Source organism: Atta cephalotes (genome assembly GCF_000143395.1).
Source record: "Atta cephalotes unplaced genomic scaffold scaffold00009, whole genome shotgun sequence".
In the NCBI taxonomy this organism is placed as follows: Eukaryota; Metazoa; Arthropoda; class Insecta; order Hymenoptera; family Formicidae; genus Atta; species Atta cephalotes.
This window is the reverse complement of record NW_012130073.1, coordinates 839,858-860,135: the sequence shown is the minus strand read 5'-3', so window position 1 is coordinate 860,135 and position 20,278 is coordinate 839,858. Positions and strand designations below refer to the sequence as shown.

At 29.3% G+C, this 20,278-nt stretch overlaps 3 protein-coding genes across 3 annotated transcripts in view; 2 read left to right on the top strand and 1 right to left on the bottom strand.

The window, feature by feature from the left end:
* Window positions 1-486: 486 nt before the first annotated feature.
* LOC105627426 (ATP-binding cassette sub-family B member 6, mitochondrial) lies at window positions 487-6,586 on the bottom strand. Its single transcript, XM_012208709.1, has 11 exons — window positions 6,281-6,586; window positions 5,566-5,765; window positions 5,285-5,450; window positions 4,972-5,180; window positions 4,751-4,897; window positions 3,116-3,339; window positions 2,469-2,749; window positions 2,279-2,379; window positions 1,397-1,740; window positions 1,150-1,307; window positions 487-888 (listed from the first exon to the last, which is right to left on the bottom strand). Exons 1-11 carry the CDS (start codon window positions 6,584-6,586, stop codon window positions 487-489), a joined length of 2,538 nt encoding a protein of 845 aa, XP_012064099.1.
* Window positions 6,587-7,657: 1,071 nt separating this feature from the next.
* Window positions 7,658-11,500, top strand: LOC105627425 (uncharacterized protein PFB0765w-like). The gene is made up of 5 exons (XM_012208708.1): window positions 7,658-8,044; window positions 8,653-8,826; window positions 8,956-9,090; window positions 10,296-10,430; window positions 11,468-11,500. The coding sequence occupies exons 1-5, from the start codon at window positions 7,658-7,660 to the stop codon at window positions 11,498-11,500; spliced, it is 864 nt and encodes a 287-aa protein (XP_012064098.1).
* Window positions 11,501-12,813: 1,313 nt separating this feature from the next.
* Window positions 12,814-20,278, top strand: part of LOC105627424 (caskin-1) — a 12,962-nt gene continuing 5,497 nt past the window's right edge. Inside the window, exon 1 of the mRNA XM_012208707.1 lies at window positions 12,814-12,829. Coding sequence (XP_012064097.1) covers window positions 12,814-12,829 — 16 coding nt within the window. The remainder of the gene's footprint in view (window positions 12,830-20,278) is intronic.

Here is a 20,278-nt window from a genome sequence, read left to right as displayed (position 1 = left end):
ATTAAAAAACAACAGAATGAAAAAGGATGATATGAAGGCATTCAATACTGCAGTTTCTTACAATTGGATATTTTAAATTTATATAATAACTTTATTCATTTCCCATCTCTAATCATGAGTTAGCAAGAACAGAGAGTAATTTTATACTCAATTAAAGATCCTTGCACGAAATCTAATGTATAAATAAATATATCTTTGTAGTCCTCAATCATAAAATATACAATATACTACATATCAACATCTGTTTTTTTACATACGTTATTTTTATTCAGAGACTATAATATAGACTCTGTATATGTGTGTATGCGTGCGCAAACATGCACGCACGCATATAAAACTAATGATTTTATTAACATTTGTTCATTTATGTACATGCATATAATATACATATGTGTGTGTGTGTGTGTGTGTGTGTGTGTGTGTGTGTGTATGTGTGTGTGTGTGTGTGTGTGTGTGTTACACATCACACATATATATAAAATTTTATTATTCATCTTTGTTACTAATTGTGGAATCACTTTCATGTACAGAATTTTTTTCATTCTCGCTATTTTTTTGATTATTTTGAAGCTGTGCTTGCCACATTGCATGATAAGTAGTACTATGTGAAATCAGTTCTTCGTGTTTGCCTCTTTCAATGATTTCACCATCTTTTAAGACGAGAATTTCATCCGCATGAATTATTGTGGATAATCTATGAGCTACAATGATAGTAGTTCGTCCAGCGCATACTCTGCTTAATGCTGCTTGTATATTACGCTCCGCCTGCGTATCCAAAGCGCTTGTAGCTTCATCAAGTAATACTATTTTTGGCGCCTTTAATATTGTACGTGCAATTGCGACACGTTGTTTCTCACCACCACTTAACCGAAGACCTCTTTCGCCAACCTAAAAAAATAGTCACTTAAGAAAATAAGCATACAATAATAAAAGAATTAATACAATTTTATTTTAAGTAATTTTATTGAAATTGTAAACATAGATTCGTTTTTTTTATAGTCGCATATCTAAATTTATTACACATCTAAATTTATTTACACTTGAACCATCGAAATTCATGAAACAAGAAAAGGTAAAAAAAAGATAGTAACATTTAAAAATTATATTAAAAAAAAATGGAATTCAGACAAGTCAATAGTTTTGACAAACCTGTGTTTCATAACCGTTTGGAAATGTAAGAATTCTCTCATGGATATCTGCATGTTTTGCAGCAGCAATTATATCTGCTTCTGGAGCATCAATACGACCATATTGAATATTATATCTTATAGTATTATTAAATAAAACTGTGTCTTGTGGAACAACGCCTATAAATTGTGAAAATAAATTATGAGATATTCATCAAAAGTTTAACTTAATAGATAGATAATAAAAAATTCTTGTGATGTAAAATTACCTATGTTACTTCTGAGAGACTCCTGTTTAACAGTCTTTACATTTTGTCCATCAATTAAAATTGCACCTTGTTCTACATCATAAAAGCGAAATAGTAATCGTATTATGGTACTCTTTCCAGCACCAGATGGACCAACTAGCGCCATTGTTTTTCCTGAAGGTACAATAAAGCTGATATTTTTAAGTACGAATTTCTCAGAACTATAGCCAAACGATACATTCGAGAATTCTACTTGTCCACATTTGACATCCAATAATTCAGCTCCTGGTGCATCTATTACTTCTTGCTCTTCCCGAAGTAATTCAAACATATTTTCCATATCAACGAAATTTTTTTGAATGGCTCTTAACAGAAAGAATTATTCAAATAAATAAAGAGAATAATAAAATTATTTAAGATGACAACTTCCCAGCAAACGAGAATGGATTGAAATGAATTGAAATAGATTCAGATTTTCAAAAATATTGATTCATGAATGTTAAAATGAATGCTTTTCAATTCTGAATGCATTTTTATTCATTTATAGAAATTGCACGGAGCATATCTCTATGCCTTTCAATCTAAAAATAATATTAGCTTTTTCTATGCACACAAACACAATTGTGAATATTGTTCAATTCCAAATTTTGAATAGGAAATGCAATTTTTCAATCCAATTGCATTCAATTGAATCTACTTGAATCCAATTGAATTTAATTAAATAAAAAAAAGTATTCATTATTTAAAATACGCGTTCGGATAGAAAAAAATTTCAATCCATTTTAATTCATTTTCGTTTGGTCTGGGTTATAAAACATGGTCAATTAATAATATATATAAATCACAATTCTCTGCAACAATGCATGCGTTATATAAATACGTTCATTTTTAAATATATATTACCTGTAATATGTACCAAACCAATTTAACGGTACATAAAGTTGTACTATATAACTAGCGAACAAGACATAGTCGCCAATTGTTAAACCTTGATGGAAGACAACCTGCAAGAAAATCAAATTGTCATTGTAAATACTACACAAATTCTTATGTTTACATAATAATTATAATTTTTATACAAGTTAGTACTAGCCATATGTAAACATAATAACGATCCAAGTAATAATCCACCAGAGACAATTATATTTTGCAAAATATTTAAGATATTCAGTGTAATCATTGATTTCCATTCTTGTATTTGAAAATCTAAAATTGCTTTTCTATAGCTTTCTACTTCGTATGTTTCAGCACCGTAATACTTCACTGTTTCAAAGTTCAATAAGCTATCAACGCTGCGTGCTTTCTGTGCATTGTCAGCCAAATTCATACGTCTTTGGAATTTTGTACGCCATTCCGTAATCACAATTGTGGCAGCTAAATTAACAGATAAGATATTAACAAAGGAATAATTTAAATTAGTATTTCGTGATCCGTTTATTGTGATAGTGACTATATTTATACAGCACCTTCAATCAGGTTTAATAATCGTAGTTATGAAATCACCTAGCCAATCACAATCATTCCATTCTTCACAGGAATAGCTGTGATTGGTCAGTTATATAATTATAGATGTTATTAAACCTAATTAAGGGCCACAGTTCTGTTATAAGTGTGAACATGGCTTAATTAGCACAAGATTTTTAATTTCAATGAATATTGCTATTATTATGCATCAGTATCTATTATTATTATTATTGTTGTTGTTATTATTAATATTATTATTATTACTATTATACTTACCAATGTAAAGAACCATAGTTACAAAAACGATGAGACCAAACCATTTATTAAATGCACTGATGAAAAACAAAACTGCTACAATAATATCAATAATAGTTGGAAGAATTGAAAAAAGAATATAATTGAGCAAATTATTGATTGAGTCTGTGCCACGATCCATAATTCTTAATACTTCACCAGTTTTCCTTCCAAGATGCCAGCGCAAGCTCAATCCATGTAAATGCCTAAAGAAAATATATTTAAAATTATAAATAGATTATAATTATAAATATGTTATATTTTATATGTTATAGCATTTATAGTTATTAACTATAAATATAAATTTTATTCTGTCTATAATCAGGATTCATAATTGGGAGTAACGTGTTTTTGTAACGTCGTTATTGTTAGATATTGCTTTTCGGATACTTTTTCTGCTTATAATGATAACGATAATATCATTACATTTTTAATAATATAATTATAACGAATTCAACTGTTATTTTTATCGTTACTTTAATTTATCTTTATATCGCTATTAACTTTGTATCTATTCAACAAGTTGCATTATTTTTTGATGGATATGAATATTTCATTTAAATATAAACTTAAAATTGAGAAATACTTTCTATCCTATATCTTATTCTAGCCTTAAACTGCATTTCGATTACTGCCAATACTGAAAACCTGTAACGTGAATGATAAATTATCTCTGTTGAATTAGCGCCCTCTCCTATAAAAAAATCAAAATGGTACTTTCGTCAGAATTAAATGTTTTTTGTGTGTTAATTATGTGTTCTGATTCTAATTTTTGTATTTAAATAATTTAGAAAATTATAATTGAAAATAGGGATCCTGACTAATGTCCCTAATACATCAAGTTAATACCTCCTCAAATAATTTAGCAGAAAATCGTAATTGAAAGTAAGATGTTGTCTTAACATCAAATTAATCCCTTCATTAAATTATATATAAAGAAAATTAGTACAGTATAATTAAGTAATTTTTATATGCTTTCAAGCACTCAACAAAATTAATATATCTATAGTAGTTTAAAAGATATACGCTAATAGTTTGATATATTATCTTTGTGCGTTTCGTGCCGCGCACACCGTGAGTTTCTACACGCCATTTATTGGCTGCATTTAACAAAGAAAGCAGCTTTGCAACTGTTTGCAACTGTATTGTAAAATTCTTCAATAAAATTGATTTTTGATTCTTTATGGATCTAAATGTATAAATCAATTATATTGAAGAATTTTACAATAGTTGCAAAGCTGCTTTCTCTACTGAACAGACATGGAAGATCCTGTTGACACAGTGTCATACATCCACTCACATCGATCAGCCTAGTAACCTTTCACTGCTTTAACAATGAGAATATTTTATTTTAAATTGGCAGTGATGAGATAAAAAATTAACTTAAAAAGTTAATAAATTAAAGTTAATAAATTATAATTTAAAAATAACTAAATTAAATAATTAGTTAAAACTTATTAATTAGTTACTAACCAACCTTGACAAAAAGGTAACAGTAACGCGTTATGTTTATAAAGCAACATTCTCAATCCTGTGTAATATGTATTATAAAAATATAATGTAATCGTCTTGTTCTCAACACAATTTTCATACTTAAGAAACAAACTTTAATTTCACCTGAATAATTCTAACTCCACTTCACGAGTAGTATATTGTTGAATGCGAATCCAGAGAAAAGACCTTAAATTATTCAACAAACCCATACTTCCAGTACCACCACCTTGTAGAAATTTAAATGTTACATATATCAATACTATATCCCACCTGCAAGAAATTGTAATTATAGAAATAATATTTTTATAAGTTAATAAAAGTGCATAAAAAGCTCAGTTATGTACCTAAATTCCACAGGAACAATTGCAACACTGTCTACAATTTTTTTATTGTAAATTGGTACATAAAGATTTATCAAACGTCCAAATAGCAGCAATGCGAAGCAAAATATTACTCTTAACTGAAGTAAATAATTTGACTTTGGCCATAAAAACGGCGCTAAAATTTTAATTTTATACCACAAATTTCTCCATGTAGAAGTATTATCTGATCTCTAAAAAATATATATAATAATATTGTTGTATGAATATCTCAATCGTACTACAGCATAATTACTTGTATTATACTTATTATACTATATTATTATACTATACTTACTCTTTGTTGATAATATCGTGATCGTATAACTGTGTCATCATTAAGCACACGATAATCAGAATCAAAAATGTTGGCAATGCCAGGAGCTCGTAAACCAAGAGCAAAAATCAACAAGTTACTAACATATCGCAAAATAAATAGAGCCATTTCGATTTGATCTGTTAAGCTGTAAAAAAATCAAAATTAGATCAATTAATTCTGGAATAAATGGAATGAAGATCGATTTTTAAAGATATATTGTCCTTTTTCTTAGAATTTTTTTGCTTTTAATATTGACTTACGAATTCAAGTGGAACCACCATTCAAGCTTTCCAATATTAATCAAAACAAGATTTTCAGCAACAAATGCTAATGTCCAAAAACCTAATAGCACTAATCCATGTCCATGTGGTGGCACACTTGGCAACAATTTATGTCTTTCAACTTTCAATATATAAATTGAGTATGGATAAACAATTGCTGTCAATACTGTTGTTAATATCTAAATATAAAAAATGTTAACATTTATATTACTTATAAATTAATTCAAATTGATCAATGTGAATCACAGGAGTTATTGATACTGAAATACAAATAATAATTACCAAATACCAGTTCGCAGTAGCAGTACGAATTGATATTGCAAACATATTTGATAATTATTATTTGTATCTTGAAGTCAACAATTGCTACCGCTCACATTGGCAATTTAAGTTGATTTGTAATTTATTTGTTGAGTCAAGTAAATATATTTTTGGTATATATAATTTATGCTACTAATAAACTATAAAACAAATTGATTGTTTGCTTTCTTATTCCTTGGAGTAAAAGCACAAATATACAATAAATGTCTGGGAATTAAAAAATTTTACAAATAAATATCATTGTATTATAACAGATAAAAGTTAGAAAAGTAAAATTTTAAATTATTCTATACAGTGTATGCACAATAAGTAAAAACTCCAAACATATATACCAAAGGCTCATATTATATATATATGTGTGTATAATTCTCACCATATATCCATAGACCTTTCCATCATCCAAGACTGTAGCTTGTAGAATTATTCTAATTATACTTAAAATGGGAACAAGATACAATACAAACTTTTGTAATTTATATAGTTTGCTTCTTGGTAATGTATTCTCGTCAGTTTCGGTTCCATATTTGTGATATATCCAAAGTTGAATCGATCCAAATATAATTAAATATAAAAAAATTATGCTAGTACAGATAGTATGCATGAAACATTTAGACACGCCATGGTCTATCCAGATATCGTTAAAAGTTATATTTGGTGGACAATATCTCATTGTAATCATATTGCTATTGTGTTATTATCAGTTCATTGTGTTATTATCTTTAATATTGTTGTATCACTCAATATCTCTTCTTATAATTATTCAGTTTATTATACACAATCACAAAAATGAATAAAAAATATACCAATCGACGCAGTTTTTTGACGAAAGAATATGGCAGAAATAAGTGTCGTTCTGCTCCAAGAATTAAGATGTTAATCTCTTAAAGTTAACGATTCAAGTTAAGAAATCAGTCACAGCCACACAACAATGATCCTTTTAGTGTTGTCAAATGATTTTGAAAATTAAAAAAGTGAGCAGATTAAAATATTTCATAAATTGCTTTTCATTTACACCGATTTTTACATAAATCTCATTTGTGACGTCGTAATTTAGTTGAATGCGCGTTCTTTTTCATTCCTTCTGCATTCTGACAAATAAGATTCAACCGAATTTTTACCTACAATCTACACAAGATCGAAATACCGTACGTGTGTTTTAGCGAATTTCGTAAACTCACTGTAAAAGTAAGGTTATGAATCTATATAATCTGTGTTATCAATGTCATGTGATAACTTTTTACCAAAGTAAACAAGTAGACATCATTAATTTGAGTATGAACTACTCAGCTCACTTCAGACCCAATTTTTGTGTGTAAATGGAAAGCAACTATAATTTAATTAGTCCATATCTGATAAATATTCTCATTTTTGTAATTTTCACTTTTCAAGATACACAATCGTTCTCTGATTGGCTATAATCAAATTGGCTACTCATTGGCAAATTGGCAGATCCCTCAAGTTGTTTTATCTATCAGCTATCTGCAGCTATCTTCTTCCATCATGATTTCGCCATGAAACAAATCTATAAAATCAACGTATGCGCACTGTATAGTTCGCTACGTTATATTGATATAACAAGTTTTGTAACCTCAATAGTGGTGAACTTTGGTGAACTTTTATGGTTAATTTCTCACAAACGTTTTTTTTTTTTTACCAGATTTGTTCGCGTTGTGGAAAAGCACTTCGAATGAGTTTCATTTCATCAAAATTTGAACCGAAAAAAGGTAAATTAAATAATTACCCATGAAACATGTCTGATGATATATTAGCAAAGGAAAAAGAACTTCATAGATTGAATCATAATCTCCATCTAAAAGCACATGAAGTAATGAAGACTGTTGATTCAATCAAATATGTTCATGCCGGCGAAAATTTATTTAGCGATGTAAATCCGTTGCTTTCAAAATTTGTGGTGAATGATGCAAAAATTATACACTCAAAAGATGTAACACCAAAGAAACAGTTAAAGACATTAGTTAAAGTTTCTGACATTCCATCAGTAGAATGTATCAATGACAATGAGATTCTAAAAAAGGATAATAATATGGAAAATAAAGCTGTTATTATTTTGCTCAAAGGCAAAATAGATATGTTGTATAAAAAATTAGAAGTAATGCAACTAGAATATAATAATAAGGTAATATCTTTTCTCGTTTTACTGGTTAACAGATCACTGTTATTTTATTGTTTATTTGCACCAGTTATATATACGTAAAGAGCATTTGAAAAAATTAATTAAAATAAATAATTTTTGCGACGAACATTTCTTGATTGTGTGCCGTCCCAAGTTCAAGCTGGTGACACACAATGCTCGTTTTTCTGCTAGATTGCTAGATGGAAACTGCGTTCGTTTTGCCACAGCGCTTGTGCTCAATTGTCCTTGTTTAATATTTAATAAACAACAAAGATGAAACGACACTTAAAGCGTTGTGAGCGCCAAAGCGAATACATCCGGATTAATCTTGTCATCATACTGATTGCGATGTTGGCACTGCAGCCAATACGATGACGAGATTTTAATCCAGCCTCTAAGAGCTATTTTAAGTTCGTCGTAACTGGCTGATTAGTCTATTGGAATTGGTCAATCACATCTACCGTCAAACGAAATGATGAATGCTATTGGTTACTTTCAATAAACTAATCGGCTGATTACGATAATCGTCAAATTTTTAAGTGGCCCTAAAAAGCAAAAAAATTGCCTTTTTAATCTTTTTTATTTTATAAAGTAATTTTATTTACATATAGTGCGATAATTATAAAGAATTAGAAGTGGAAAAGAAGAAACTCGATGACGTCCAAGTTAAATTACGCAATCAAATAGAAACGTTAAACGACACGATTACAAAGTTGGAACGTATAAATTCAGATATACTATCAGACTCTCAAACTTTGAATAAAGAAAATATTATTTTGAAGAAGGTAAATTTACATTCTTTTTGTCGCGCGCGCGCACACACACACACACACACACACACACACACACACACCACACACACACACACACACACACACACACAAAATTACTAACTTAAAGATATTTTCTTTTAGGATTTAGAAAATCTTAGAAAAGAGATACGAACATTAAATCAACAGTCAACCAATCTTGACGTGAGATTAAATAAATCTCTAGATAACAACGAGAAACTTCGAAATGAATTAAAATGTAGCCAGATAAAAGAGAAGGTATAATGAAGTAATTTAAAGTATGTTTAAATCGATAATTATTTAAAATACGGGTGTTATTATGAAACTTGATAAAAATATAACTCATTCGGTTACTCATGTGTACAGGTATTTCAGCCTATATTGACAACTCTGTTAATAAATTAAACAAAGATAAAATGATTCACTGTGTTAGGCCGGAATCAGACTAGGCATTGAAAATTGAGATTAAAGATTAAAGATTGAAATTTCACCAATGAAGAAAGAAATTTTGGCTCCTTTTTTCTGATTGGTCAAATATCAATCTTTTAATCTCTAATCTTTAATCTCATTCTTCAATGCGTAGTCTGATTCCGACCTTACACTGTCATCTTTTTTGTTAGATAATGATATTTTTATCAAATTTCATCGTTACATCTGTATTCCAAATAAATGTTTTTAAGGGGATCCTAAATGATTAGTCATACTGTAAATAGCATTTACACACAAACGATTTATGTGTCATTAGATGCGGTCCATTTGATGCTACAAATGTTTCGAAACTTTTGATTGAACAATCAGAAGAAAGAATTGTATTAACCAATCAAAAAATGCTTCGAAGCATTCGTAGCATCAAGTGGCCATTGACACATCATTACATACTATTACATCGGGTTCCCTTACACACTATAACAATTGCTCACTGCCAATCACAGCTACTTCTGCGTAGGGAATTTTTTTTTAGCACTGTGATTAGCTGTGATTGTGCGCAAGTGGCTCGTGTGCAACTGATATACATTCTACTACATCAATATCTTACGCACGTTTTCGTATAACAATAAAAAAAATGTTAATTAGATGTCTAAGTCCAATTTTAAGAACTCCATATTGTTTCTTCGTACAAACTACTAGTCTGTGGATCACAATTTCATAAATACAGATTGATTGTACAGCTTTTATATGAAGCAAATGTTGTTACGACGTGATAGCATTTGCTTTGGAACGTCATATTGAAATGGTACAGATCAATTTTGAAATTTTTTGTTCTCAGCATCCATTCTTAGACTCCACCTCACAGACACGTATTAATGTGTATATTTCAATCCTGAAAAAGGATTTTCGAATTACTAAAAGAGGAAAAAGTAATTATTATACAAAAATTATATACTTTAACTGATAATACAGACTTTAGGATCCCTTTAAACTTGTACAATTTAAATCTGTGACACATTTCATCCACTTTGCAGGAATTGTTAAAACAAATTAGAAAAGTGCAAGAAGAGAAGGAGTTAGCCATAAAAAATTTGGAAGAGCAGCGATGGAAATTGAATCAAGCATTTAGGAAACAAACACTACTCGTAGATAATTTGAAAAAGCAAAACGTATGTATTGTATATAATATCATTAATTTCTTCTATTTATATAGAGAGAAAAATAGGGTAAGGCGGACTTCAGGGTAAAACGGTCCTTTTACTAAATCTTATGTAACTCTCCACTTGCTAAATAAACATAAAATTATTTCTTTGTAATGTTTTTTAATTTCATGTTTCTGATTATTTAATAATATTTATTAGTCACATTTAAAAAATAATTTTTATACGGATAAAAAAAGAAAAATATTAATATAACATTAATATTATCAAGTGGGGTAAAATGAATTAATTTATATATTTTTTTCTATTTTATTATATATTTGTTCTACTTTAAGACATATTTTATCTACTTCTTTTTTAACAATTTCTTGTTTTTTAATTATTTATCTAGTTGTTCAAAATGCTTAGAAATTTATACATATGTACTCAAAATTAAAGGTACACTTGTCCCACCCTATAAAAATAGACAATCAAATTTTATTTGCTAGTAAAATATTGCAATCTTAATAATCTTGCAAAAGTTAAAATTAATAAGAAAAATTAATTGGCTCCATTATTACACCCACACACAAATATATTAATACACAAATATATTAATTTCTAATAACACAAATATATTAAATTAATTTCTCTTTTTACTAAAAAATATTTAATAAATGTTAAATGATAAATTTTGATTTAGAGTTAATTAGTTAAATTATTTCTCGGTCTTCATATTCCGTCATTTATTATTTAGATTTGGTTCATTTTACTCCATTGGAAAGTCCATTTTATCCCACCTATGGATTTTAAAACGAATCAAATTAAATTTTACAAAAATCTTAATAATAATAGAAAGATTTGAAAATTTAACATTATGATCTTGTAATGAACATTTTAACATTTTTTCACGTTAAATTGCACGTTAAATTTCATTAATTTTTTTATCAATAAAAAATGTATTTCCGCTTAAGAGGTCCGTCTTATCCCTTCTTCTTTTATTACATAAATTAAGACTTTGAGAAGTTATTAGAATAGAAATCTTAGAATATTTGATGTATCTTAAGGGAATGCTGGAGCAATTGCAGAACCTTGATTGAAAATAAAACATGAACTTACATATTACGTTATCAAGCAGCAACATAAGTTCAAAATATTTTAGTCTTAAATTTATTTAAGATTAATAAGATTTAGAAATATGTAAATAAATAAAACATATTTATATATATAATTATTCAAAATGGAAATATCTCTGTACTGCGATTTAAGTTTCTTATATTTAAAAAGAATTTTTTATTCATCTGTTTTAGCATTAAAAAATGTTCCACAATGTATTCTCTTAATAGATATTTTTGAAATAAATATAGACCGAAAATTTGTTGCTTGTTTATATTATAAATAACCTTACTTTTTTTGCTGCAGTTAAAATTCTTTTAACAAAATGTAAAAATATATAATTATAACAAACGTGTTTTTTTTATCATAAAATTAACAAAAAGAAGAATATAAACCACAAGTTGTTTTTTGTGATATTTAATATGTAATTAAGTTTATAAATAATTTAGACGGCTACAGTCGATTTATATTTATGACCGTTATAATTATATTTATGATAATTATATTTATGATAATTATATTTATTGAATTTTAATATTAAATTTATGTAAATTTCTTCGTTTTTGTTAATATTTTTAAATTTACTGAAGATGGCCAGATTGTGGCCGAAACGTCTAAATTATTTATAAACTTAATTACATATTAAATATCACAAAAAAAACAACTTGTGTTGTAGTTTATGCTTTTCTTTTTGTTAATTTAAAAATGTAAAAAAAATTATTTGAATTTATTGTGAAAACATATCTTTTTAATTCTTATCTCCATATATATCATTGGTGATTATCGACTGCTCATACACCCTAGCGGCGGTTTTAAGCATTAATCGGCACTGCGCGAGAAAGCGTACTGCAGTGTCGCGTGTCTGGTCACCGCATCGTTATGTCGTGCGCAAGTCATACGAGTGCTCATTAGAGGTTTTGTGTTATTTTTTTTTGGTCTAGTATAGTTTCGTGGTCGAAGAGTACAAAGTAAATCTTGGAGCGAAGTCGAGGCACAGCGTGATCACTACCTCGCGTGTGATCGCGCGTCGCGTAAATCGTTGGAAATGTTGGGATGTACATTGATATACGTTTCTGACGATTTCGGTTGGGGTCACTGAAGAGTGGTATTCGCATGAGCAATGGCGCGAGCGCCTCGACGCGCCGCAAGAACGACGTGTGTACGGTGTAGATGATACATCGGAGCCCAATCCGCGTGGTATGTTGTTTATGTTGCGCGCGAGGATCTATCGTTCGCGTTACGACGGCGCAGTATACAGCTCGAAGGATCTTGAGCGCGAACCTCGTCGTGAGCCGCCATGAGACGCATTAGCGGTAAGCCATCGTCACGATTGCTGCCAAATGTTACGTCCTCGCATTCAGTTCTCGGGTCTCTTTGACCTTTTTCGCCGAGCGATATTCGCTTTGTCCTTGTTCTCGTTAAAAATGATTGTTCTCGACTTTCGCGTCTTCGTATCGAGATCGATTATGTTACATTGGTCGGTCATATCTTTACATATGCTTTGTGCATGTGTGAATGTGTGGCTACATGCGTGGCGCATTACATGTGTGTACGCTGGCTGTTATGTACTGTTATGTTTCTATAATCTTATGTCGAAGAGAAATACTCTTTGTTATCTGATTGACTCTCAGTAGTAGTATCATATTAATTTAAATACTTTTTCGTTAGTAGGTAATTTAAGAATTTATTTTTTATCAAAGATAATGATATTGATATGTCAAGTAGAATCGATATTACTATAAGAATGAACTAAAAATTTTGCAGAATTTTATATTTTAATTTTCGAACTGAAAAAGTTTAAAGGTAATTAAATACAATTTATTTATTTTTGGGAATGTATTTTAGTACACAAAATTTATTAGCAAAGAATATTAAAAAATATACAATATTATATTTTTCTAAATACGTTTATGTAGATGTACTACAAAAATAATAATGCTAAAAGATAACGCCAAATAAATTATAATTAATTATATTAGTTAAACCTTCTTATTAGTATATTTTAATTTAAATTTATATTAAAGTTTTCTTATTTTATTAGATGTTAGACTGGAAATTACAGACTAGGCATTGAAAGTTAAGATTGAAGATTGAAAGATTAAAATTTGTGACCAATTAAAACGATAGGAGTTAAAATTTCTTTGTCTTCATTGTTCAAATTTTAATCTTCAATCTCAATCTTCAATACATAGTCTGATTCCGGCTTCAAAAAAAACTATTCAGCATTTGTGGTAGATAGTACCATATTGAGTAAAATAAAACCTTCGTGAACATAGGTTGAAAGCTCAATCGCTTCTGAGATAAACATTTTTATATATTAGCATCATGAATGATTTATTGATTTTTACGTGTCGCATGCGATGTTTACCTCAGTGTTTAAACCACATGTTTTAAATGTTCTCATTTAATTTCTATACATATTTCATAACAGATTTCATCAACAATCAGTCAGTTGTCATTAATCACAGATTAATAATCTACATGTTACCTAATGATTACACAGTTATAACTGATTGTCAATGAAATCTTTTGTTGAAGTATGTATGGAAATATCTGTGCCATATAAATGCTGACTACACTTGTCTAATTACACTTGTACACTTGTCTAATTGTTTATGTGATGAAGAATTTATGGATAAATTTATTTTGGAGTATTTTTTTATACATATATATGTATATAATATTACACTTATACACACAGTTATACACAGTATACTTTGCACTTAATTAGATTAAAAATATTAAATATATCATAAAATGAAATTAAAAAGGGTTTAGTTGTTTTTTCAGTAAAATTCTTTTCTTCTTAACTCTTTCAATTGCAAATATGTTTTATTATTCTTTGTTTTTTGTTTTGCATATTTATCTAATTACATTTTTTTAAATTGAAAAAATATTTTAAATAAAATTATGATTTTGTATGTTTGTTAACATACAAGGTGATTAAGTACGGAAACGAACAAATTGATTAGAAGATAATTCTGAGAAAAAAATGTTATATAAATGTTAGATAATTCTTATATAATTACAAAAATTTTTAAATTTTTCTATTGTAATAAAATCATATGCTTGACAGGAGATGATCTTGTGAGAATCAAAATAAAACGAGAGAAAGAGAAGAATATACAAATATTCCAAACAACAAAATCCAAAATTATGACATAAGACGTTTTTAAGTTGTCTTTTAGACGTAAAAAAATGTCTTGTGACTTGATTTTAGATATTTTTTGTTATCTGGGATTTTATTTACTTCTTGAATATTGCATCGATGAATTAAAGAATTAAAAAAATGATATACGATAGTACATCATTATTCATATGAATTCATTTGACGTATCAATAATTCTTTGAAGAAATTATCCATGACTGATTCATATTCTTTTGTTTTATTTTGATTCCTCAGAAGTTCTTCTCATCAAATGTGTGATTTTACTATATCAGCAACAACTTAGAACTTTTGTAACTACATAAATATTGAAAATAGTGACATTCTTTATTCAGAATGATCTTTCGAACAATTTGTCAAAGTTTGTTACATTTGTTCTGTATAATCACTCTGTATAAACCTTTTTTAATAAAATAATTTTCACGATTATATAATCACAATCATTTTACATTCTTTCAGATGTAGCATTTTCACACTACTGTACATATTTATTTATTGACAAATAGGAATATATTTATAATATATTTTTATTAAGTATAGAAAAAGTATTAATAAGAAGATGGGGATTGTAAATTGACAAATTGACAAATGTAAATTGACAAATGAAATGAACTATAATTTATTTAAAAGGAGAGGAGAGTTAAGTGTATTATTAACACTATAAAAGGGTTAGATGGAAGAGTTTTGTTTCTGAGATTCTGAAAAAATTGCAGTTGGGTGTCTGATATACTGTAGGTATTAGAACTGTGTGTCGGTAAGTAAGAAAGCGACGTAACAAAAAAATTAAGGCACAAGGTTAAGGCACTTATACTTTTTTTAATCTTCCAATTGATAAGAGTTTGGATCCCCGCAATGTTAAGGGGATGCTGGAGCCTCCTATATTATCGATAAAACTAGGATTTTTGATGTTTTTGTTCTTGTCGAATTTCTTCGTAGTGTTCACAGAATAAAAATTCCTTTTCCACGATTAAAATGTATATATTACTTATCGCTGGTATATTTTGTGTTCAAAGCTGGAAAAAAATAAAACATTTCAGATTTCTTTATCTATTTTTATCTCACAAGTATAGCGACCAACGTTGAAGTTAAAATGGATAAAGAAATCTGTAATTTTGTTTCCAACTTTGAACACAAAATGTACTAGCGACAAGTACATTAGCATATCCATTTTAATCATAGAAAAGGAATTTTTATTCTATGAAAACACTACAAAGAAATTCGACAAGAACAAAAACATCAAAAACGTTTTATCGATAAAAACTGACGGCTGCATTCCCTTGAAGTCCTTTTTAAGTAAAATAAATATGGAGATGTGGAAGCCTACTCCGATGAACTTGACATGTAGAGGTCTAAAAAATAACAATATAAAAATATTATTAAAATAAAATAAAGAATATTTTATTTTAATAATATTTTGTAAAAAGTTGATGTTACAGAAAATTGTTAAAATAATCTAACTTTATTTCATACATGAGAATAGTATTATTATTAATTAATTTAAAAAGTAGAGAAATTAGATCGTTAAAAGCTAAAACCTGTGTTGAAGTTGCAGTACATTAAATCAATTCACAATTCTTTTAGTTTCAGTTTAAAGATACAATAAAAATATTTTAAATTTATTTTCTTGTTTCTTGAAATATTTTTTTGAAATGCATTCTAGAAAAAAAATGTTTTACTGGCTCTTATTAATAAAAAAAATGCATTATTTTCTACAAATTATGAACTACGTACCATTTTTTTGCACAAAACTTGTCAAGTAAATCAATGAGATGCTTTTTTCTTCGTCACGTCAAATAATTTAGTCTTCTATTCATTCAATACGTTCTTTTAATATTTTTATATATCGTCGATTCACAGACTATGCTTTTCATACTATCCATTCATATTCTAGCAGAATCAGCCCACGCCGTTCTGAAACTTGTTCACCCACCTTCAATCTCCATTCGTATTTGTTGCCATCAATGTGCCGTTTCATCGAACCGTACGTGCGCCTGCGCTTATCTAAAACGCACTTTCCAATAGTTGTATTTGGAACTGTCACTGTGCTTTTCCTTTACAAGACTGTTGACGAGCGAGCTGCCCAATTGAATTTGATCTATTATTGTGCTTTCCCAAATTTTTGTAGACTAAGCTGATTTTTTAACAAGTGCTTTAAACGAAATTATTGTTCTATTAAAAAGTGATTAAACTTGTTAATGTTTCTGCTATACTGTGTGAATAATTTATTTTATATGAGAATATTATTAAATTTCCTAAAACAAGTGTGTTTCTGTTCAGTCTTTAGTGACTTTTGTTAAGTTTAAATTAAGATTTAATTCTCACAATGATTCTAATAATATTAAACAAATCTAATTAAGTCAAACGAATCACTTCAATAAAAAATATCTCTTATTACAGTGAATTTAATAAAACAAAATTTTTTGTATGAAGTCAAAAAACATACACTAGTTTGGCTTATATAATCATTGATTCTTAAATATCAGATATCGATAAGTGCAATTGTGGAGATACATGAAAAGAATCAATATAATGTCACTAAATTGGTTTTAATTCATATAATAATTACGCGTTAGAATTTTGAAAAGCCATTTACATTCGCGCGAAACAAATTTCAGTATATTACAAATGGCGATCACTTCCATAACGAACTGTCTGGGTCCTCCCCCCTTGCCACCTGGAAAACGATTTCTGCAAAAGCCCTCGAAACAGTTATCATCTACCTATAAGAGTTTTTGCGATCCCTCTGTAGAAATCTGGCTTCCTCATGGTATTCCAGAAAATTTAATGGCAAAATTATATTTGCATGAAATAACCATGAGTAAGATCGGTACGAACCAAAACCTGTTTAGAAGTTGCTCCGAAGGCAATCTGCGCGCGCGTGAGACAACAGTGTTGCCAAGTACGTCCCTGAACAAATGCATCAAAGCCATTTATGGCAGTTGGAAAAATCTCTTATACCGTAAGTGTGCGGATATCTTATATTATATACATAGATGTAACCAAATCTTAAAGGATATTAAGTTTTTCATTAATATAAAGATGTTCCGAGATATACAAATTATATATATTCCATATTATAGGACTATTTAAGCAAAATTGAGGGTATCGCTTATCTTGAGAAAACATCGAGAACATGGAAGCGATCGTGGTCCAAGACAACTTTAAAAATTTAATAATATTACATTTATTGATAAAAAGTTATTAAGTAAGACATTAATAATTAAGCAACAAGGACTATTAATATGTATAATTGAGACGAAATTTACGAGCAATTATCGAATGATGAAGAATCTATTAGAGAATCTATTAGAGAATAACCGTTTGGTTTCGAATCCTAATTTTAAATAACATGTTTATGCTTAGCAAGTTATGCTTATACATATTTGAGTAATATAATCTTTGTTGCCTAATTCTTAATAATAGGATCTTGACTTGAGTTGTCTTATTTGACAACTTTTTATTAATGAACATGACAGCACATTCATTTATTATTCTTGATTATAATTTCTTCCATATGTCTGGGGATCCTAAAGTAAAACCCGAACTTCGATCGTTGTTTTATTGATAAAATGCGACACATTTTTATTACTGACATATCTTTATATATTACTACATCAATATCTTACGCATATATATAAATTTTCATAGAACACTAGTGTTTTAATTAGAGTTTAAGTCTCATTCTAAAAATTCCATGTTATATAAATTACATTATAACTCCACAATAATCAATATTCTATCGATTAATCGATCCGCATCTGGAATCATCTCCACTAGTTTCCTCAGCTTCAGCTTCGAATCTACGAGTCCTATATCCTCTTCTTGCTTTCTGATTCGATTGGTGCAGCTACTTCCCTGGGTGAAGGAATCAGATTTCTCTTCTGCAATACTGAAGAAAAGGTTTCTTTTCCCATATTCCAATTTTGGCCAGACAGGTCTTTGGGTATCAGCATTGCGCCATGCTTTATTCATCAATCTTGATGCTTCTGGATATGACATGGTTTCATTTGCCATCGTAAGATTTCCGCTGCTTTCTTGTATGCTGGACATAACTCTATCCAATGTACTATTAGCTCTATTGTACGCATCTTTTAGTTTTTTTGCAAGGTTTTTCTGCTCTTCATAATCTTATAATTTCTGCTACAGGTAAAGCAAGTCTCGTCGCACACTTTGTTAATATGCCCTAGGAGTCTACATTTAAAGCTCCATCTAATGAGAAATGAAAAACCGATACCCATAACCCCATTCTCCAAAAGAACTATGACTATCAGGGATATTTTTTTCTTTGAATTCCAGACAGATATATTGAGAATCCAGCTATTTACCAGTCCCTCGATCCTTTTTAGTCTGAACATCGAACTTTCCATTATCGTATTGATTAAATTCCTCAATTATTTTTTCCATCTTAATTCCATCTATCTTCTTGCATCATGCTTCTTCTGAACAGCATGTATTTCGGGTTAAAATCTAATTCCTTCAGGTATTTATTGATTGGGGTGCTGTTGATTGCAGTATAAGTATATATCGAAACTAAGTTTCCATGTGTTTCTAGAGAGATAAGTTCTGACTTTATTCAGAGCCGTTTTTTTCTCTAGGTTACTTAGTTTCCTAAAGACTTCTAAATGGAGGTCTTTCTTCCTTGCGACTATCTACTTTTAATCAGTACAAAAAAAAAGACGAACGGTTGTACTTATCGTATCTCCTCAGGCGATGAATCGTTCATATTCGATTTGGAATCTGAGTTCTGATTCTCTTCTTTATTATTCTTCGCCGTTTTTTTTCCGCGATAAGACGCAAACCTTCCTTTCTCATTTTTTCCAAGGGTCTTATTACTCTCTTTCTTTGCACGCATGTTTTTGCTCAATAACTCCGTCATCCTTGAATTCTCGTTAATGTCTGGTCCGATAAATTTCCACTCATATTTTCGCGTGATTGTTTTCTTGTATAATCGTTATCCAAGAATATTTCCATTATCTTCTCTCAAGAGGTATTGTTTGAAATCTGCACTGACTTTGCATTTTCATCCGCGGATCCTTCATTCATCTTCTGGCGGAAAGATCCTGCTTCTTTCAGATTTTATCGGAAAAATTAAGGCTGCGTTCGGAAACATCACCCGAGTGCCCTCGTGTGTCGTTTCATCCTTATTATTTAATCTTATTATTCATCCATTGTTAAACAAGAATAAGATGACGTTTTCGAACGCAGATTAACTCAAGACCTTTAGAGAAAGCAGAAATTGCTTCCTCTCGGCTGCCGTCTGTCACAAACTAGACACCTCCGCCCGGCGCTGATCACAAGCATGGTCTTCCACAATGATCATGAATATATCGCACAACTGCACTAGATACGATGGAAGTATAATAGGTGTGCTCTTGCGCACTTTGGATAAGAAGAGCGGTACTCAGAAATCGCGGTTTTATATAAAGTTATTTGATTACGGCTTATGTGAGATCCTAAAGTTATTTTACTGATTCATTGTCAGTAGAACTTACACACACACACGCGCATACAGCTGTATAGATATATAGACATTCTGCATATGTCTCAGGACAAAAAAATTAATATGTTTTATATATATATATATATATATATATAC